This window comes from Nasonia vitripennis, chromosome 3, assembly GCF_009193385.2.
Source record: "Nasonia vitripennis strain AsymCx chromosome 3, Nvit_psr_1.1, whole genome shotgun sequence".
In the NCBI taxonomy this organism is placed as follows: Eukaryota; Metazoa; Arthropoda; class Insecta; order Hymenoptera; family Pteromalidae; genus Nasonia; species Nasonia vitripennis.
The window spans coordinates 9,021,568-9,043,135 of NC_045759.1; the positions used below are offsets into that span (position 1 = coordinate 9,021,568).

At 43.2% G+C, this 21,568-nt stretch overlaps 1 protein-coding gene across 18 annotated transcripts; it reads right to left on the reverse strand.

Annotated features, from left to right (window-relative positions):
- Positions 1-601: 601 nt before the first annotated feature.
- LOC100679892 (RIMS-binding protein 2) lies at positions 602-21,384 on the reverse strand. 18 transcript variants are annotated; one of them, XM_031926357.2, is made up of 18 exons: positions 20,398-21,384; positions 18,974-19,114; positions 18,547-18,899; positions 17,755-17,935; positions 16,987-17,671; positions 16,331-16,920; positions 16,039-16,116; positions 15,753-15,879; positions 15,175-15,383; positions 14,683-15,111; positions 13,234-13,513; positions 12,821-13,150; positions 11,913-12,335; positions 10,075-10,286; positions 9,715-9,987; positions 9,373-9,625; positions 6,943-7,211; positions 602-5,490 (listed from the first exon to the last, which is right to left on the reverse strand). In XM_031926357.2, the coding sequence occupies exons 2-18, from the start codon at positions 19,004-19,006 to the stop codon at positions 4,813-4,815; spliced, it is 5,403 nt and encodes a 1,800-aa protein (XP_031782217.1). In that variant the 5' UTR covers positions 19,007-19,114; positions 20,398-21,384; the 3' UTR covers positions 602-4,812. The 18 variants fall into 18 exon arrangements, with proteins under 18 accessions (XP_031782217.1, XP_031782215.1, XP_031782229.1 ...); XM_031926355.2 differs by having other exon boundaries at positions 18,538-18,899; positions 20,398-20,839; XM_031926369.2 differs by having other exon boundaries at positions 13,234-13,495; positions 14,683-15,087; positions 17,755-17,938; positions 20,398-20,788.
- Positions 21,385-21,568: the final 184 nt, after the last annotated feature.

The window sequence follows — 21,568 nt, forward strand, 5'->3', positions numbered from 1 at the left end:
TTTTCTTATTGAAATGTTACATTGATATATATATATATATATATATATATATATATATATATATATATATATATATATATATATATATATATATATATATAGTCCAGTTATATATCAAGATGTGTGTATTATTCTCACGACTTCATTTTTTTCAAATTATTTTCTGCATTTAGATTTCTTTAGATCATGTATACTTTTCCATGTACTATTCATATATATTTTTTTCATTTAATATAAAACTCTAATTGTCAAAATGTTTCCACTTTTTATTAACATTTCTCACTTTAACGAAAACATAGAAATTTCCGGAACTGACGGAACAGCAAGTATTTCTCTTCTTTGCGTTATTATATGACTCGTACAAGCGATATTAGTTTGAGATTGAAAAGTAAATATAGTACTCGTTTAAAAACAATTTCCAAGAAACATTGTACAGAGACATTGAAAAACAAGTAATTTCATTACGTAGGTATAGCAATTTACTAAGATTTATATTTTTGATGAATATTATTCGAAAACATAATTTAAATCCTCGCGGTGAATTATAAGTTTAACGTTAAATCTTGGAAGTATCGTAATTTTTTCTAATGAAAATTATCGATTACGATTGAATAAAAAATAAAACTTTATTGTTGGACCTTAAGGTGTTATCAGACTTTTGTACTACTATGGCAAAAATCGTCTTTTTCCGATTTTTTAGTAGTAACCTCATTACTATAACGCTTTATTCGTTATTGTTCAACATATAGTAAGAAATTCACACAAACTCTGTGTCACCTATCAATTTTTAGACGTTCTATCTTTGCACGATAACGTCAGTGTTATTTTTTCAAGTTCAGCCGTTCGCTTTGTACTTATTTCTTTTCGAAACTTGCGCATATATTCAAAGACACTTATATGTACAACAATATCAACAAGATCAGCGGCAATACATTATTTACTTGTGTATATTATAACGCGTAAGCGGCAAATCCATTTTATTTGGGTCCTGCTTATTCTTTGAATTTACTATTACTTTGCTATTATAATAACAATTTTATTTAAGTTTCGCTAACTAAAATGCGAGAAACGATATGAAAATTTGAATATGTATTTGAAAGGTTGAAATATTTTAGAAATTGCTACAATGCTGCATATAGTCTGACAAGGTATGCCCTACCATTTTTGTAGTTGAATATTTTTGATCGTATAAACAAAAAAAAAATTATAGTGCACTCCGTAAAATATTAAACTTGAAGTCTTCTAAAGCCATGCTGATAAAATAACCCTAATAAGTGGTAAATCCTCTTTGTAACATCAAATCCAAAAATAATATAACCGTTAAAGACCGCAAATAAATCGTATCATAGAAATTATAAAATCGACGTCTATGATACGAGAACATTTTTCAATTAAATATAGGCGCTATTTTCTCTAAATAACAGTAGCGCTATAAATTGATCAAAATTTCAATGAATTAGCAATTAAAATCCCTATTCAATACGTTTTAAACCATCTCTGTTATTAACTTTGTTTATATATGTATAATATCGAGCAAAGATCGAACGTTTTCAAAATTGACGAGTTTTTTATATTTGCATATATAATATATATCCGTTTCCAGTCAACGTAACAACAAATTAATTACAGCCTATGATCATAATAATATGATCCATGAAATATGCAGCCACACTGTGCCGATTTTTTGTAAATATTTATTATTTTATTTTTAAACTTTCTGCGAGATTATCATCAAAGCCCATTGGTTGTTTTTATATATCGCACGCGAAGAAGTTTTATTTCAATAATGATCACCACGTTTTATTCTCACCTTTTTTTTATTCACTAAATTCACGTTAATTTCGTCAATTATTATGTTCTTCTTTATACTCATTGCAGTTAACATCGGCAAAAGAGAACTAAAGATATAGAGGATACTTTGTACAAAATACGATACAAGTAGCGATGTAACAACGATTTGCAATAGTGATATATATATATATACATACACGTAAGTATGTATAGTATGTATAATATGTATATGTTTTTATGTATAGTTTTATATGTATATTATTTATAAGTCATTATTATATAATTTTCATTGATACACGCACACGCGTATAAAACGCAGCAAACGCGTATCGCTTTCGCAATTTCTATCCTTCGAATAGTTATATTTATTAACGAGGTTAATCGATTTACAACTTCGGTCATCCAATTTAAACTTAATTATTCCTTCTTAACTTTGCATAGAATCTTAATACTCTGATGACAGCACAGGTCATTAAGTAATAAAAGAATTCGATAGAGCTATAACGATGATAGTCGTTTTATAATCGACATATATATTATGTCTCGACATTCGCAAATTTATATACTTGGTGAAATTCATACACGCATTTAACTGAATTTTAGTAAAATGTATAATGGAGAGGTCATCTTGATGCAACAATTTCATGTGCTACAATTGATTTGATGCGCAGAATCAATGGTGTAGCTAAACGACTTAAACATGGTTATTCTAACTTGAAAAAAATTCGTTTTAAATTAACGCAATTATACGTAAATAATAAAATTAGCTTCGCTTAACAATTTAATATACATTTTTTTATCTATCCTCTCAGAGAAACTATATAGAAATATTTTACTTCGGTTCAGAACGATTTTTTACAGTTAGTCGCAGACCAACGGCATTTTCATTTATAGAGCTAGTATACATCTGTCGTCGTTAACACGGGAGAACTTGTTCAATAGCGGAGTGATTATAATGTTTGTCAATTTTTTAACAATAACTTATGAGATCGAAAGTATATATAGAAAAATTTGCGCTAGTATAGAAGATTGCAAAAGGCATTCGTTGCCGCATACAAATAAACGGTTTATCTCGAATAAGTACAATGTTATATATATATATATATATATAGAATGATTAATATGCGAAGAGCGACGTCGCCAGCCTCGTCATTTTCTCTTTCGCCCTTCTAACAGTGATTTATTTTTATTTTTACTTGCGCTGATACTTTATTTCCATTATTTGATTCTCCGCATCCCATAGTTTATTGAATCCTTTTTTTATTTACTTTATCTATATGTATTTTTTTGCGTCGTCATCAGTAGTCATCATTCACAGAGGAACACACTCATTATTATTTCACGATATACTTAAGTTCCGATTAATTTAGCTCTTGTATACTTGTCCGCTCGTGTAGACGCTCTCTCATTCTCACAATATTTCGCACGATAGCGTTTTTTGTTTTTATTTTTATTTTGTTTTTTGTCTTTTTTAATAATTAAGATAATCGTCTGCATTTGCACCGTATGCTCGCTTTATAATCGCGATAAGTTTTCATCATTTTAAAATAATCATAACTGCATTAAACTTTATAAGATATGATTATTGTTTGTGTCAGGGTTTGAGGCATCTCAAGGCACGCCCGCCTCCCGTCCGTCATTTTTCCTACTAAATAATCACTATCTATCTGGCTAATCGATATAACTAAGTCTCAATCGGCCACCGCGCTATACTCCAATCGTCCGAGGTCCCGATCTCGTCGTCGCTGCACTGCGAGTGAGCTCGCGCTCTGCTTTTACTTATAATAGTCTCTATATAACTTTTTCGCGTTGCCTACTTTTGTTTTGTTAGTCGATCGATGAGAGTCAGTCCATGAATAATAATGAATATAAAATAATGGGACGCATTGTCTCGATCTTTTAAAAATTCACTCTCCGACCATCTTTCTCTCTTTTCTCAGGAATCAGAAAGCCGATATTCATCCGAAATTCAAATGAAGGAAAGGGAAGATATTGAACGTTCTTTCCATCGCGCGCCGTTTTTAAACTCGAGCACTCGGCGTGCAGCGTGCACGACTACATCATTTTTGTTTTGTTTATTTCAGTCATTAAAAATCTCGGACGATAAACTCATGCGAATATGATTGATCGTACCAGACGGATAAACGATTAATTTCTCACGCTCATCGTTATACGCGTAGTATCGTATTGTATATATATATATATATATATATATATATATATACTAGCCAGCATCACATCGGCAGTTAGCAGCAGCATTTCAGCGATTTTGCCTTAACGAATTGATAAAATGACACCGCGCGTTTGTCATTTTTTATATTTATATATTGTTTCTCCCCGTCGATACATATATGTATATATATAACATATTTACCGCGTTTGTGAGTGTGTAGGTGTATCTGTGTGTTCGTGGGTGTATGTGTATGTGTGTATATATATATATATATATATATATATATATATACACACACACATATTCATGTATATACGAGACTCTTGCGTGTCTTTGGTCTAGAGCATCGCGCGCGCACGCCTATACCTATATATAGAATGATTCATAATGATTCAAGTTTGAGCTTCCTCTATATATATAATTATATATATATAATTTATATATATATATATATATATATATATATATATAATATATGCGCATGTATACGTATGTATAATGTATGTAGTTTTATTCGCGTGTAAATGTGTGTCGCGCGTCGCTTCGCCAGCCTTAAACGGTGGCATTTTTCATATATATATATACCATAGCTATATAATTCCCAACATCGACGATTATTAACTCCCGCAGCCTCGATAAACGCGTGCGGGAGCGCGATATGTCTTCGATGAGCAATGTGCAATGTGTACAATGTTACAATTAATACTGATTGGCAAAGCATCGATTATTCTCTGCAGCCCGATAATGATGCAGCGATAATTAGCTGGCGCAATGAGTCGTGCAAGTGGTAGCAGTTGGAGTAGTTGCTGAGACGGGCCTGTCGCTGTCACACGCCCGGCTACTCGAACTCACTTGCCCAGTCCGAATTTCATGAAGATGAGCTCCTTGCCCTTGGAGAGAATGTCGCCGCCGGCGCTGGCCCCCGCCATCTCGGTGAACTTCTGCATGAGATTGGGACCCGCGCCCGGCTGCTGTTGCTGCTGCTGTTGCTGCTGCTGATGCTGCTGCTGGGGATTCGTCGAGTGAGCGGTGGGAATGACGGCGGGAATGCCGCGCATCGGCTTGTTCTGCTGGGGCCCACCCTGCATGCCGGACATTAGGCCGCCCTGGCCCTGCGGCCCGTATTGCTGCTGGCCCTGCTGGCCCTGCATGTGCTGCTGGCCCTGCATGTGCTGCTGACCCTGCATGTGCTGCTGGCCCTGCATCTGCGGCTGGCCCTGCATCTGCTGCTGGCCCTGCATCTGTTGCTGGCCCTGCATCTGCTGCTGGCCCTGCGGCCCGAAGCCCTGGCCCGGGCCGTGTTGCTGCTGCTGGTAGCCGCCCTGATTACCCATCTGGCCCATGGGCCCCATCGGCCCCATCTGGCCCATCTGGCCCTGCTGCTGCTGCTGCTGCTGCTGCTGCTGCTGCTGGCCGTACGGCTGGTTCTGCTGACCCGGCTGCTGCTGCATCTGGCCCGGCATGCCTTGGGGACCTCCCGGCATGTTACTACCACCGGCCCGATTGACCGCGCCTCTCCCCCTCCCCTGAAAAAAATTCAATTTACAGTTGGATTAAGGATGCACTCTCGTCGCTAGCTCTCGGTATATTGTGGTAGTGATCGTTTTGCTCTTCGGGTCTAGCCTACGAGGCACGAGAGTTTTTTAGGTTGTCAGCTTTTTGCGGATTTCTCTGCAAAGATTGGGAAAATTCTTTTTTATATAGGTATATACATGTGATTCGGTGCGCCTTGACTGTTCTTTCGTTTCATTGTCTTTTGCGTTTTCTCATTCTCTTAATATACTATTGGTAGTAGAGCTAATCGACGTGTGTCGCTGGAAAAGAACTCGCTTTTGGGACTTTGTTCGCTGTCGTACACATAAAAAACAAAAAAAAATGAAAATGAAGTATTTATTATATTGCGTATAGTTTATTTGGTTGGTTATTTAGATTTTTGTTTAATATCTATCGAGCTGTTGTTTCATTGAGTTTTAATATACATACAATGTATAACAGTTGTTCATTGATCTGTAGCATATATGGTAAAAAAAAAATAGTAAATTTTGTGTACGTTGCAAAAAGCATAAGCATTTCGTTCGTTCGTCTTTCCAGAGGAAAAGTTTGTAGCATAGGAGAACTTGATCTTGTTTATATACTTATGAGTGATATATGCAAAGGTATAAATAGAGACTCAAATCGTTCAAGAGCATTTCAACAGCAATTTCTTTCCTCGTTTATAATCTTTACTATAATAATATGTATAAATAAAGTTGCTTTATATGATACACCAAAGCAAGCGTATGAAAAATACTTCTGTTCATAGGTCTAGTCAGTTTGCTGTGGAAAAGCGACAATCATTTCACGCAGTACAAAAAAAAAATTCTTTGTATAGTAGAAAACACTTCGTTGTATGTACGTAGAAAAAAAATAGTAAAAATCAAAGATAGCCAGCCTTTGCTGATGAATAAACCGAAAACCATATCGCATGCATTATTAGTACACAGTGCGAGCAAACTTGAGTCGCTTTGATTTTCGTATAGTTCTACCGCCGAGAAAAGTGCGTATACATATTGCCTTCAATAATGCAAACACCCGTGTTGTTTCTTTCAATCGTTTTTCTTTCAACTCTCAAAAGAAAGAATGACACAGTGAGACATTTTTTCTATACACTGACACGCATTTCGTTTTCTGAGAAAATTGTCCACGAGCTCTTGTGCGAAACTCCAATTTTTTTCCAAACAATGGGTGATACATCGACACAACGTTACGTGTGAAAAAAAATAAAAAAAACGACAAAAACTCAAGATCATTCAATCGACTTTCGGCAGCATCACTCGTCAGAGAGATAGATATAGATATATCGAGAAAAAGTAGAGTATATAGAGGAGCGATAAGGGATAGTATATAAAGATAATAGGGAGTAGAGAATTAGACAAAGGCAGAGAGATAGAGATAGAGAGAGAGAGAGAGATTTCGTTCAGGAGGAAATGTGCACTCACCTGCTGCTGCATATGGGGCGGCATTTGGCCAGGCTGATTATGGGGACCCATGGGTCCGCCTTGGTTAGGCGGATGACCGGGCCCATGTTGATTGGACGTGGTAACGGTCGTGTAGCTATGGTGATTCGCTTGTTGGTACGCTAGATGCGGTGGATTGTTTTGTTGATATTGTTGTAGTTGATGTGGTTGTTGGTTGTTCATTAGTGGTTGTTGTAGTTGTCTAGAGTCTAAGTGACAGACAGGGACAGACACAGGCACAATGCAGGCATCTAGCAACAGAGAAGAGAACAGAACCGTGTTGTCATTCTCTTGGCGCATTTCTCACTTCTGCCCATTTTGCGGCATTTAATTTCATTGCTCTCTCTATAATCATGATTTTAATCTCGCGCCAAGTGTACACATCTCTCTTATAATTGCGCGCTTTTATGTACTGTGTCGTATATACGTGTATAGCAGGTACTTTACGCAAAGCAATTACAGCAGTCGTTTTGACAATTACTCTTGTATACATGACTCTCAGATACTTCATCAACAACAAATTTACTTTTAATTGCAGTACATCTACTCGACACAAACAAACTATACGATATTTTTCAAAAGAAGAAACGCCAAAGAGAGTTTGTACGACTGGTGCGCACAAGTTTAATAATCCGTTCTTCGCGGCGTATATGTTTATATGCAATAGACAAGATATTGAATTCTTTGCAGCAATATCGTGTGAATAGAATTTACAAAGAAACAGTCAAGATTCAGTTGACAAACAGATTTTTCATCAAGCGCTTGTTAAATAGACAGAGAAAAGTTTCTAAGACGATTAAAAAAGACATTGATAAACATTGATATTGTGAAATGGCCAGCATGACAACACGACACGAACGACAATCATGTGACACGACGACCATCGACCAGTTCAGGCACACAGAGACGACAAATCATGTCGGTATATATAGAGTATAGTAAGTATATAGTATATATAGTATACACATCATCATTACTGTTGCATGTGTATATATAGAGATTTTTAGCACAGCAGTATATGATATTCAGATATATATATATATATATATATATATATATATATATATATATATATATATATATATATATATATATATATATATATATATATATATATATATATGTATATATATATCAAAACCAATCGCTAAATATAAACATAATGTATATATGTATATACGTACGTATTTATATAATATATAGAAAAACTATGTAGAAAAAGACAGTAAGAGTAATATATATATATATATATATATATATATATATATATATATATATATATATATATATATGTAAAGAAGTAACGGAGCCGATAGTGCTCGCAGAGATAGACAGAGATAGATAGAGACAGAACAAATATATAAATATATATATATATATAATATACTTAATAGAATACACTGAAAGCAGCTTGGTGTTTATATTGCATAATAATCGTGTGTTTACCTATCTTAAAGAATATATGATATATATAAATGTAAAAATATTAAAAAAGTAATGATAAATGCCAGCGAGTGTCATTATTACACATGGTTTGATAATACGTGTGACAATTAACGCGTGAATCAATCGTGTTATACATATCTCTTTGCTCTGATGGGTACATAATTTTAAGCAAACAAACATTTGTAAGCTGATTGCTAAATTGATATATGTGTATATTTTGCGACGAAAATTTGCGGATCAGGACTTGCCGCTCTTCGGTCACCAGTCGATGGCCAACAACAAACATTACCTTACTATGAATGCTTTTAATTGTCGTGTGACTTTTTTATAAATACATACATATATGTATATGTTGACAACAAATTGAATGACATTATAAAAGTAGTTATGCGTCTGAAATGACAGGTTTGAATACGCTGTTGCTTTTTTGGGTTTGATGATTGCATTGTGTTGTGTGATTCTTTGACTCATATATATATATAATTATATGATGATGCAGGGAATTACGTTAAATAATGAATTTATCTATTCAAATAATTAAATAGTTATTGATAAATACAAAATCTTCTGCGACCCGTCGCTGCCTGTCGTCTGGTACATCGAGTCTCATGTCGTAATACTGCTTGTCGTTTTTCATTCCATTCATTATTGATATTCAACCGTAGATAGGACTTATACGCGAATACAATTAATAAGTATAAAGAACAACAAAAAAAAACACTGATTATATTAATAACATAGGGATGTCGAATGGAATGACAGAGCAACGCTGCGAAGCAACCAACAGCTTGCGCGTTGCGGATCGACAAGCAGAAGTCGTCGGCGCGACGCTTGCCTCCTCCGATACATATAGGCCCATCAGGACAGTTACGGTAGAGCTTTTGCGCTTAAAATTGGCAATCGGGCCTCTGGAGCCGGCTCGCGTCGCGCGGGCGACAAATAAAAGTCATGTCAAAACCTAATTACCTTTGTTACGGCGATGGCCAGGCGGTTCCCGAGGCGGGGGAGGTGGGCCCCTCGCCCCGGGACCCTGTCCTGGACCGGGGCCTCTTCGGCCTCCCGGACCCATCGGACCCTGAGCCTGGCCCGGGGCTTCGGTGAGGAAGTTGCTCGGCACCAGACCGCGTACCCCGTCCAGCTCACCCATGTAAAAGCCGTCGTCGTCCATCTCGCCGTAGACGTAAATCTCGTTCCCCGTTTGGAAGCTCAGCTCCACTTGCTGCTCGACAAGAAAGTAAAAGTCAAATTCTTCTTCATAAGCTAAACTGCTGCTGCTTGAGTATTTGTACAGTATAATATAACAGTGACCTCTGCGTCAACGTTTGGCGACAACTCTTGTGGGTCGTAGTCATACAGGGCGATCATCTTCTTCACCGGCATGCTCGCGTAGATGTCACCCCAGCGATCATTGGGCATCTGACCTCTTCTACCAGCGGGGCCACCTACTTGACCCGATTGAGCTTGTAATTGGGCTATTTGATTCGGATCCTTCACCTCCTCGACCATGTTGTGTGGTACGTATCCGCGCCTGCCGTGGCACTCGCCCCAATAGAACCCGTCTGAGTCTTTGTCTCCGTAAACCTGCACGAATAGTCAACGTTTTTATCAACCGACAACTCAAACTCGATTGGCATCAAAGCGTTGATCGATATATCTGCAGTATAATACCTTGATAATGTCATTCGTAGAGAAGGGCAGCTCCTCCTCGCAGGCATCCGGGTTCGGTGACATAGTTGTCGGGTTATAGTCGAAAATAGCAACAAACCAGCGCGTTCTTTTGTTGGCTTGTTGAACACCTGCAGGCATACGATGAGGACCAGCCTGAGCCTGGTTAATGGGTCCTCCTCTATACATGGGCCCTCCTCTTCTTTGCTGGCCTCCTTTACATTAAAAAAAATGCAAAATATTAGAATTGCTTTACTTCCCTCTACGATACTCACACTATTATAACAGTTTGCCCTAAGAAACAGCTAAGGTATCATCGCATATACATATGTGTTCATTATACTCGACCTGTGTCTCCTGAAGTATAATTTTTTACGTGATCTCAACGCATGAGAAATTTGTATTAATTTTACTCTAATTTATTACATACATTCATTAGACTTTGTTTTCTTTTAATTTTTAATAATTTGACCAAGTTAGAATTTTAATTCAATCGTTTGATAAGCCTACATTATATTATAATCATATAGCCACACAAAAATGGAACATCAAAAAGTGTCTTATACATAGTTTTGTACAAGCATTATTTTTTGTAAAATACATTGCGAGTACGTACAAACATTTTTACAGTGAATATATATATATATATATATATATATATATATATATATATATATATATATATATATATATACACACACACACACACACACACACACACACACACACACACACACACACACACACACACACACACACACACACACACACACACACACACATGATAAGAGTTCACAACGACGATTTATTTGGAAAAAGTATAAAAAAGTAAGTAACATCTAGACATCAGATAAAATTGAAAAAAATGTAGAAAAGTAGAAACACTTAGATAAAAAAATAAAAATTTCAAAGGTATTAGATCGTTATTGTAGTAAAAATATTACTCAGTTTTTAAAACGGTAAATTTAAAGTACAATACATATATCATGTATCGTTACACTTTTGAAGTTTGGTAGATTTTGGCACAGTATTCATAGCTATATTTGAATTATTCATTAAAATTCATGGATTTCGGAATGCAAAGAGAGTCAACTGTGTCAATGGAGCTAGGACGTGCTGACGTATACCCATTGGAAAGAATACCTGATAAGTGCATCTAAAGTTATGATCTTGGGGCGGACATTCATACGTGCAATATATATCGCGATAAAAAAATTTTTTTTTATTTTTTTCGTAAATTTTTATCATAGGTTTGTATTATTGGCTGCATGCTTGACGTGAAAATTCATGTATTTTTATCTAATTTTTTTGTATGTATAGTATGAGTCGGCAATAAATCCACAAATATTGATGATCAGTCGCACATTGTTGATTGGTTGAGTGTTTAGCGCGATACAACAGTAAAAACATCAAAGACATTTGTTTGTATAAGCTTATAGAAGAAATAAGACAGAATGCATAAATCGAAGTATCTCACATAGCAAAAGAGTGCAGTAAAAAAAAATACGTAGTAGGTATAGTAATGAGTCAGAACGTTAAGTAATTGTATAGTAGAAAAGTAGAGTACAGGTTTTGACGACGTTGATTTAGAAAACACTTAAGTAAATAGCAGCGACTGTAGATTATAGATATTGTTCAAGATGGTTGAAAAAAAAAAATAATTTCAAGTTTATTATTATCAAGAAAAACTTTCAAAGATAAACGTGAAATTGTTTTTTCGTCGATCGTAGCAAGCATCGCAAAGTATGACGACCAAGAGATGAATGAACGGACGTGCGTCAGAACCAGACACTGATGCAGGACGTGTACAGAACTTGAAAACACTTGGCCACTGGGTATACCTGATGGTGATTGTTCATAGTACTGTTGGTCTTGAGGAGGTCTTGGGCCACTGGCCACAGCCCTACTGGGCCTGGCGCCGCCTTGCTGACCTGGTCCAGGGCCAACCTGACCAGGTGGCGGTCCGTGACGCTGCTGTTGCTGCGGATGCTGCTGCAGATGCTGCTGTTGCTGCGACTGTGGTGGCATCTGCTGCTGTTGTTGCTGTGGATGCATTTGATGGTATTGTTGCTGATGGTGCTGCATCTGCTGCTGATGATGCTGCATTTGTTGGTGATGATGCTGTTGCTGCTGCATTTGCATCTGATGGTGTTGCTGACTGGGACTTCCTTGATGGGACATATGAGCACCACGTCGAGAGGTCTCCCCTTCCTCTTCGCTGTAGTTCGCCTCGCTCGCCGAGTCTTTTGTTATCTCTGGTGGACCTGTATATGAGCCCAATGCATTCATGCAATGCAGCGATTTCACTTTTATTTTTTGTTTTGTGTTCGTGACGATCCCTTCGTGAGTAGACAGATCCAATCATTCCGTTCTTTTTCTTTTACGTTTGTTTGTTATTTCGTGTTTTTACAGAAAAGAAATAGTAGCTTACACTAGTTTACCAAGTAAACCCAAAAATGTAACATAATACTCTCGTGTTTTACATTATAATAATCGGGAGTGGGTCTACAAGTTTGGATTTGGAAGTATGTCAGAAGTACCTCGTTAATTTCGTTGGAATTAACATTCCAGTAAATAATAAAGGAAAGTGATGAATGGCAAAAAACAGTACCATCTTTAGTACTGTACTTGAAAACGAGACGGTTCAAAAATTCAGCAGCATAGAGCGAATAGATTGAGGGAAAATAAATGATGAGAAAAGACGGGTCGTAATCGTACATAGAGATAGTGTAGAGTACAATTTAATTACCCATTTGAGAGACCGTCTGGCCGGGATAGATCTCCTTGTCAGACAAGTTCTCGTCAGTCTCAATGATGACTTGGCCGTGAGTGTCAATTCTGGTGTGCTGGCGCCTCATGTGGGCAGGTATGGATTGTGGGTTCTGCGAGTATCTCTGTTGGCCATGAGGACCCGAAGCCATGACGTTGCTCATCATCCTCTGTTGATTGGGATCGTGCATGACCTGACCGCTCGGGCCCATTATCATACCCGACTGATCCTGCATCTGCTGGTGCATCTGGTGCGACGGGTCGTTCTGCATGTTGTGAATGTTCTGCTGCTGCATGTGAACGGGGCCACCTACGCACACCACGTCCGCATATAGTTCTATTTCGATGTACTCGCACAAGCGTGTGTCGATGTAAGACTTGATTGCGGCTTACCTCTGAGGACGCTGCAGGGTATCGCTGTGGCGCAGCTGTCTCCGGACTGGCTCTCCCTGCTCTTGGTCCTTACAGTGATATGCTTAGGATTGAGTCCCATCAGCTTGTGTATGTCGACTAGCGCGTGGTCGCCCGTGGGACTGTCCACATCCGTGACTTTTTTACCGTCGGCGTAAACCGCGTAACCGGTGACTGCCGAACCGTTTAGGGCAACAGGCTGCCAGGTCACTAGCAAAGTGCCGTCCTGCGGTCCAGCCTCCACCTGAGTCACAGACACCCGCTCAAATGAGTGAGCCCCGCGCACCTTACGCTGGGCCCTGGCTCCATTTAGCATTCGCGACTTATCCTATTTCCTGCTTTGTCACTTCTGGATTGAATCTATTATCTCGTATATCTTATCATCGTTTTGTTTTTTTCGTTCAATTTTCTATCCGACTCAACTAATATTTATATCTTTCTTTTCTTGCATATGTATGAAAATAATTAAGATTATAGAGGTAGTAGAGAGTACTCATATGCGTTACAGAGGTGCGCTTCTGTGCGACTGAACAAAATTATGTGTGACACGGGCAAAAGTTTGAGTATGCAGGTGCGCAAAATCTTAGAATATATCTCATGTACTGCTGCACTGCACTTAATAATAATAATATAAAAATAAAAATAATAATAATAATAATAGTAATAATAGTCAAGCCAAACATAAGCCAGTAAGTTGCCTAGCTAGATTATCTCACAGTACTGCAATATTGCACGGTATAATAGACTCCTGTTCATCATAATAGAGCTATTCAAGACGGCTGGTTAACAGGATTCTATTAATAGAGAGTTGTAAGAATATATACTGATATAGTATATAGAGAGTGGAAGAGAGAAAGAGAGAGAGAGAGAGAGAGGATATAAAAGATAAATATGGAATTAAAAATAGGCATGCAATGTCTTTACCCAGTCCTTTGAAGAAAAAAATTCCGAGTTACTAAAATGAAATGTAGTTTTCATAGGCTCTTTATGCTTTTTCTTAATAATTCCTTTATGAAGCAATACTTTACTTATGCCCATCTCATCTGAAATCTTGAGGCATAATAAATCTAGGAGTTTCAGTATATAGTGTTTGTGTGTATTTATATTATAATGTGAGAAAGACGGACTAAACAAAAGTAAGTTATACACAGCCGAGATGAAGGAGCAAGTGATGCTTGACTAACTATATGTACTCGCGATGAATCTTGTTCAACGGATTGCATTGAATTTCATCAATGATGATAGTACACAACACAACAGAGATATCCATATGAGGTAGATGGAGAGAGATAGAGATAGATAGAGATAGAGTTAAAAAAGAAAAGGTGTGAGCGAAAAGAGGTATATGAACATCCGCGCGGCGGCTTGCTTGAATCAGGGCAATAATCATAATAATAAGAGGCGATGAAGCGAAGGAAACTAGGCGCAAACCTGGATATCGACCGGAGGATCGGGCAGTCCCTTGGGCAACGTCTTGAAGTGAACGTGGCAGGCTTGGTTGTTGGCCGACTGAGCATTTTGGTCCTCGAAGTGCGTGGCTCTGAGATTCTTGGCCTTGACGGTGACCCTGTAGATGGTCGAGGGCGCCAGGCCGGTTATCGTGTGCCGATAGACGCCCGGCTTGACGGTGCGCACCTCGACGTTGTTGACGCACACGACGTGCTGGTGATTGCTGTTGCTCGGCAGCCAGGATATCACTGCCGAGGTAGCAGTGACGTTCGAGGCTTTAACCGCCGTCGGGCCGATCGCCACGTCTTTTCCGATGACCATCGTGCAGGCGGCGTCACGGGACGTTCGCCGCGAGTGCGTAACCGAGCGCACGCTTATCCGGTGTGGCTGCAACCAATAGTTCATGCTCGTCTGCAGGCAATTCACTCACATGAGTACACACTAAGCTTTGACGAATTTGAGAATCATACTAACCCGAGTGGAGTCGACACCCTCGACGAGCGCGCGGGTTCGCTCGGTGGCCTTGACTGTCACCTTCAGCACGCCGTCGACGTAGACGTGATAGGACTCGAGCTGGTGAGGATTGTCCGGGGCCGTCCAGCCGATGAGCACGCTCTTGTTCAGTTGACGCTCGAGCGTCAGGTGCTGGGGCGCCGGAACTAGGTCCGAAAACAGGTAGACTTCTTCAGAAGGAAAAAGAACAGGACAAGCCTAGCTGTAGCTAGAATATGCTCTAGTCGCGCCTACGGTCTATCTCTATAAGCCAGCCATTGCTTTATACATATTCCAGTTTACCTTATCTAGCCACTTCACACTTCATCAAACTCTCCCCTAGCAATGCATTATAATAGGCAACAAGCCGCATGTAAGTAGCACAGCATGCAACCAATAAACAAGCATTGATGTACGAATCGCATTGGGATCATTTATGTACTCTACGCGTTCCGGCCACTTTTTACTAAATCATCCCAATTTGGAGTAACACATTTATGGTACGATGATGAAGAACGATATTATATGAAAAACACATTGTAGCCGAGCGACGGCCATACCTGGTGGCTCCTGCTCGTCTTCGTCGGCGATCTGATCGAGTTCCGCATACGCGGACAGTTCCGCTTGACGGTTGCGGTTGCCCTCCTCCAGAGCGGCCAGCTCCAGGTCTATGTCCTGCAAGTAACACTGCACGAGTCGAGTCGATTAAAATATATTCGAGTCATCGATACACATATAATATATACACAGCGACGAACAACATCGTTTAGTAATAGTATAATATAGCTATAAAAACTCGAAGGGCAATTCGAAGGGCGGTATCCAACGAGTGAGAGAGATACTCACAGCCTCGAGGGTTTGCTGGGATCCCGACTCGGCGCTCTTTGCGCTCTTGGAATTCGTAACGGAACAGGAGCGCAACGTCTAAAAAGGGCGAGAAGATGCAGGACTGCTATTAGACTATGCTACAACAACTACTATAGCTATGTCAGAGAGAGAGAGAGAGAGAGAGAGGGGGGGAGAGAGAGAGAGAGGAGTGAGTGAGAGAAAAAGAGTGACAGAGAGTGGGAGGGAGCATATTGCATACCACCCTTCAGCGAAGATTCGTGACGAGCGGTCAGCGCCGCTGTGAGCATACCTGGGGTATATTCGTCGAGACGGCATCGTCGACGTCGCGCAAGCCCAGGACAGCCTGGTGGAACTCGAGCAGGTCGTCGCCCACAAGCTTCTGGACGAAGTTGGCCGGGACGAGACCGCGCCGACCGTCGAGGGTCTCCGCGTCGAGGAAGCCGTCCTCGTCTGGCTGACCCCAGACGAGAAGGTAGTCGCCACCCTGGACGGGCAGCTCGGCCTCGGGGTTCTCGTTCGGCGAGTGCTGGAATGGCTCGTAGGTGAACCTCGCGATGTAGACGTAGCAGCGGCCCTTGCCCGGTATGTCGAGCATGTCGACCTGGCCCTCGAGAGCCGCGGTGTCCGCGCTCGTTAGCCGGTCCAGCCGGTCTAGCGGGTTCGTCAGGATGCTCGTCGGGATCTTGGGCATCTGTCGGGGCCCGAGGAAGTGATGGCCGACCGAGCTGCTCGCGCCCGCCGGGCTGGGCGAGCTCGCGCGCAAGCTCTGCTGGATCTGCTGGATTATCGCCTGCTGTTGCAGCTGGTTGGCCTGCGACTGGACGGAGAGCTGCTGCATCGCGTGCAGCGGGTCCCCTATCGTCTGCAGCAGGCCCGAGCCTGAAAATACGAGTCACGCGTGACGCTATTATCTACAGTCCCAGTTTAGCGCTGAGTCTTACTCACCCGTAGTGGCAGCCGAGCTGCCGAAAGCGGTGGTCCCAACGTTGGCTGTGGAGAAGGTGCTCGTACTGGTCGAGGAGAAGGGAAGCACAGACTGGGACACGCTGCTGAGGGTCCCGGGGAGGCTCGCGTGATAGCTCGAGCTCGAGTAGGGCTGTTGCAGGCTGGTGCCGAGGCTCGAGGGCAGATTCGCCTGGGGCACGGAGTAGTTGTGATGGCTCAGCTGGGTGCTGTACTGCGGCTGGACCGAGCTGGTATAGCTGCTGCTCGGATGCGAGGTGTTGGCGCCACTGAGGCTCGAGAAGGTCGTGCTCTGCGGCTGCGTGCCGTTGAGCTGGTAACTGCTCTGACTGACGGTGGGCAGATACGTCGAGGAGGTCGGATGCTGGCTCGACTGGCTCGGCAAGCTCGGGCCGATGGGCTGCTGATACGTCTGCGTGTGCGGGTAGCTCTCCTGGTACTGGCTGCTCGAGTAGTGGCTGCTGTGCGTCTGCTGCGTCGGCTGCTGCTGGGTAGGTTGGTACTGGTGTGGCTGCTTCTGCTGGAAGGCGGGCTGGGACTGGCTAGTGGAGAGCGACGAAGGCGCCGGCGGAATGGGGTCGCCGTAGTGGTACGGTGGGCCGTTCGGCGTCAATGGCGGGCAGCCCGGCATCATCGGCGTCAGTGGCATCGGGGAGCCCGCGTACGGCTGCGCACGTAAAAAAATTCAATCTCGTATACCAAATTCCAAAGAGAGAGAAAGCTCAAGGCTAGTATATATAGTATACTCACGTGAGAAAGGTGAGAGGGCTGCATGCCGAGACTGAGCGCGTGCGGATGTGGCGGGTGCTGATGCTGGTGCTGTCCGAGGTTCGGGAGGTTCTCTGCGCTGGACCTCAGTAGGCTCTGGGACATCGGCTGCTGCGTCGTCACGGCGCCTCGCGAGTGCTCGAGCTCGTGTAGGATCCTACCGCTGCTGAAAGCCACAAAACAACGCAAACGATGCCTCGTGTCAGAGAGGACAGCTTTACATACTGGCGGCGAGTGTCTCGAAGCTACGATACATAGGTATACTCTAAAGTGTATGTTTAATTATAACGAAAAAAGAACGTTGCTATATATTCAAGTATTAGGTATATATACCGTACCGCTGCGCGCGGCGGTGCTCTAAGAGCAGGCAATTTCTAATGAGCCAGTTTGACTAATGAGACTGTGAGAGAAAAGAGCGAGTAGTAGTGGTCGGTATACGAGAGAGCCAGTAAAGCATGCGGGTATATAAGATATAGTATGGGTGTGCGTATGTTACGGCAGATATATAATTGGGGGACTAAGGATAATAGGATGTTTATCGTAAAGATTATTATAAGTATGTGTGTATATATATATATATCACATCATCATACAGACGTATCCGACATCCTCTGCGCGCGAGGGCGAGGGACAGATCGACAAAGCACACTTTGCGTGTAGGTACGTATCGTACGTAGTGTACATGTAGCGTCGTTTAGAAAAAAAATAAAGTCAGGCGGCAACAAGAGAATCGATTAGTTAGTTGTGAAGAAATAATTGTCGTACGTGCGGTACCTGTCCTGCTCGATCTTAGCCATGATCCGGTCGATGTCGGAGCCGGCCGGCGGCCAGGTGGCCGTGGCCTGCATAGTGCTGCTCGAGGAGGAAGCGCCAGCCCCGTGATGACTGCCGAGGGCACTGGGTCCACGGCTGCGAGCGCGTTTCAGGCTGGTCAGCTCAAGACTGAGCTCCTCGTGACGTACCATCTGCAACTCGGTCTTCTTCTCGAGCTCGCGTATCTTCGACTGCAGCGCCTCGACGGACTCGGGCCCCTGATACCTGCCCGCCATCTTCTCGCGCAGATGGTGCTGAGCCTCGGCATGCTGGCGCTCGAGGTCGGCTCGGCGAGCCTCCGTCTCGCGCATTTGCTGAGATTTGTTTTGTTTTCGTTCGTTACCTCGCTATACTGCTCGTTGCGTTCGATAGATGGTCGAATACGTACCTCGAGGATGTTTTCGAGCACGGGGTCCTGCATGTTGGAGATAACCCTGGAGCCGCCGGTGCCTGCTGCAGCAGCGCCGCTGCTGCCGCCAGAGCCCAGCAGCTGGGGTGCCGTGGACGCGCCACCGCCGACGCCACAGCACTGAAACAGCACACGACGTCGAGTTCTCACGCTATAATGCACATCGCACTCTTTCTCTCTCTCTCACTCTCCCTCACACCTCAGCAGCTTCTTATCGCGCCGCGCGCGCGGCTACCTCCCCGCGAATCTATCGATCTCCCCCGTAGCTGTGTGTGTGTGTGTGTGCGAGCGTACGCCGTGTAGCAAGTCTGTGTGTGCACGCGACTATCTCGCACGGCCCATCTTGTGCGTTGGATTTTCCTCGCTAAATCGAGTTAGGATATTAATGCACTCGGCCTTGGATTAGTCTACTCCAGCTTATAGGGTCGTATCATAGCGAATTAAGCTGCCGTTTGTCACCCGTAAGTGGGTGTACGAGAGGGAGAGAGAGAGCGAGTCATTCTCTCTTCGGAGCTTTTTGGGCTGCAGCACACCGAGCAAAATGGCGTCGACGTATAGGCAGCTATATAGACGCGCGCGTAGCGTCGAGCTTGCGAGGTGAGAGCCTCGTGTATAATGCGTCCGCATACATACGCAGAGACAGCGGGAAAAATCGGCGTACGCGAGCTCGAAAAAGTCGGGAGAATCTACGAGGGCAGGATACTATCCCCGTTCGGGTTATTCTCTCGCTGCCGGCGGCGGCACAGCTCGTACGGCGCTTATTGATCCTCGCGGAGAGAGGTATACGTGCGCGCGGGAGAGGGAGGCGAGACGTCACATGCCACTGCTGCTGCTGCTGCTGCTGCTGCTGCTGAGAGAAAGAGAGAGAGAGAGAGAGAGAGAGAGAGAGAGAGAGAGAGAGAGTATAGGTGTGCGTAAGAGTTAGTCGGTCCAGTTGGGCCTGCAGTTGGATATGATGCCCGCCCTGTACACGGGCATGTTGGGGTGTGTCGTCGTCGAGGAACAAAAAATAAGGCTATTCACTCGCGCGATCATCGTATAAGCTGCGGAAATCAATGCGAGATAAGGGGGAGGCGTGAGAGAAAGAGGCAGTAGAAACGTGCCCGATGGCTCAGACAGAGATGAGAATGAGAGCTAGTAGAATAGCCGTGGCCTCGTGCAGTATAGATCGTTTTGTAATTATAGTACGACAATCATTGCTTGCAGATCAGCTAAACTCTCGAAAGAATAATCTTACAGCAGTATTATAGTACTTAGTAATAAAGGAGAAAAGGAAAAAAAAGTATAGCTAAGTTGCTGGATAGAACTAGATATAGAAAAGGGTATAGATACAAGTCGTCGCAAGGTGTAACAGAGAGTTGTAGACGACGGGCAGTAGCGGTGTATACGAGGAGCCGACTTACGATGACCGAGTCGAAAGGATTGTGGCAGGCCAGGGTTGCTGGTACGTGTGCGCCTAGAAGCTGCTCTCTCTCGCTGCCTGTCCTGCTCCTCCTCCTCGTCCTCGTCTATATCCTCAGCGCTATGTTGCCGCAGCCGAGCGGAATACGAGCTTTCACACATGCAGCACGACACTCACACCTGCGGGAGGCATAATCCGCGCACTCGCGCGACGGACAGCAGAATATCTCTCTCTCTCTCTCTCTCTCTCTCTCTCTCTCTCTCTCTCTCTCTCTCTCTCTCTCTCTCTCTCTCGTACACTATCGTCCCGAGGAGAGCGACCACGACATCCTCTCTCGCGCGCGCGCGGCCACGACGACGACGACGACGAGACTACCACTACCCTCCGAAGAAGCGCGAGTACAGGCAGAGCGCGCGCGCGAGCAGAGAGCAGTTCTCGTCCCTCCGGCCGAAAGCTGCTTCCACTGTGTCGTGTGTGCGCGAGCCGCGAGAGATATAGTATATAGTTAAACGCTGACGAGTCTCGCTTAGGGCGGCCGCTAGGGGGCGCTCGGCTAGACGGCAGGCAGGTGTAAGTAGGGGGAGCCGAGAGTCGCGAGAGCTATAGATTATATGGGTCACTCCGCGATCGATCAGAGAAAACAGCCCCCAGAGCGCCGAGCTCTCTCTCTCTCTCTCTCTCTCTCTCTCTTGCTCTTTCTCCCCCAAAGAGAGCACCCAAGCGCCACCTCGAGCGAAGCTTCGAAAGACCAATCAATATGCGCAGCCGACTATCTCCGATATCGCACAAGCAAGCAAGCAAGAGTATGTGGCGCGCCGAGGGAGCTACTGCTATTCTACCTCGCTCTCTCCTCTCTCTCTCGCTCTCTCTCGATTTTCGATCCGATTCGCGTGTCCTTTTTCTCTCTGGATTGCGTACACACGTGGACCTGTGTACAACGCGATTTTAGCGTACACGGAGAGCTCGAAAAGCAGGCGACGACTCGAAAAAAAATCGGAAAAGAGGAGCTCCCGTGACGTCACGCGCTGGTGTAGGCCAGAGGGAGAGAGAGCTCTCTCGTATACGCGCTTATCAATGAACGTACTCGACGCCTACGGCGCCGCCGTCGCCGCTCCGCGGAGAGTGAGAGAGAAAGAAAACAAAACACCCTTTACCGCGCGCGCACACACTCG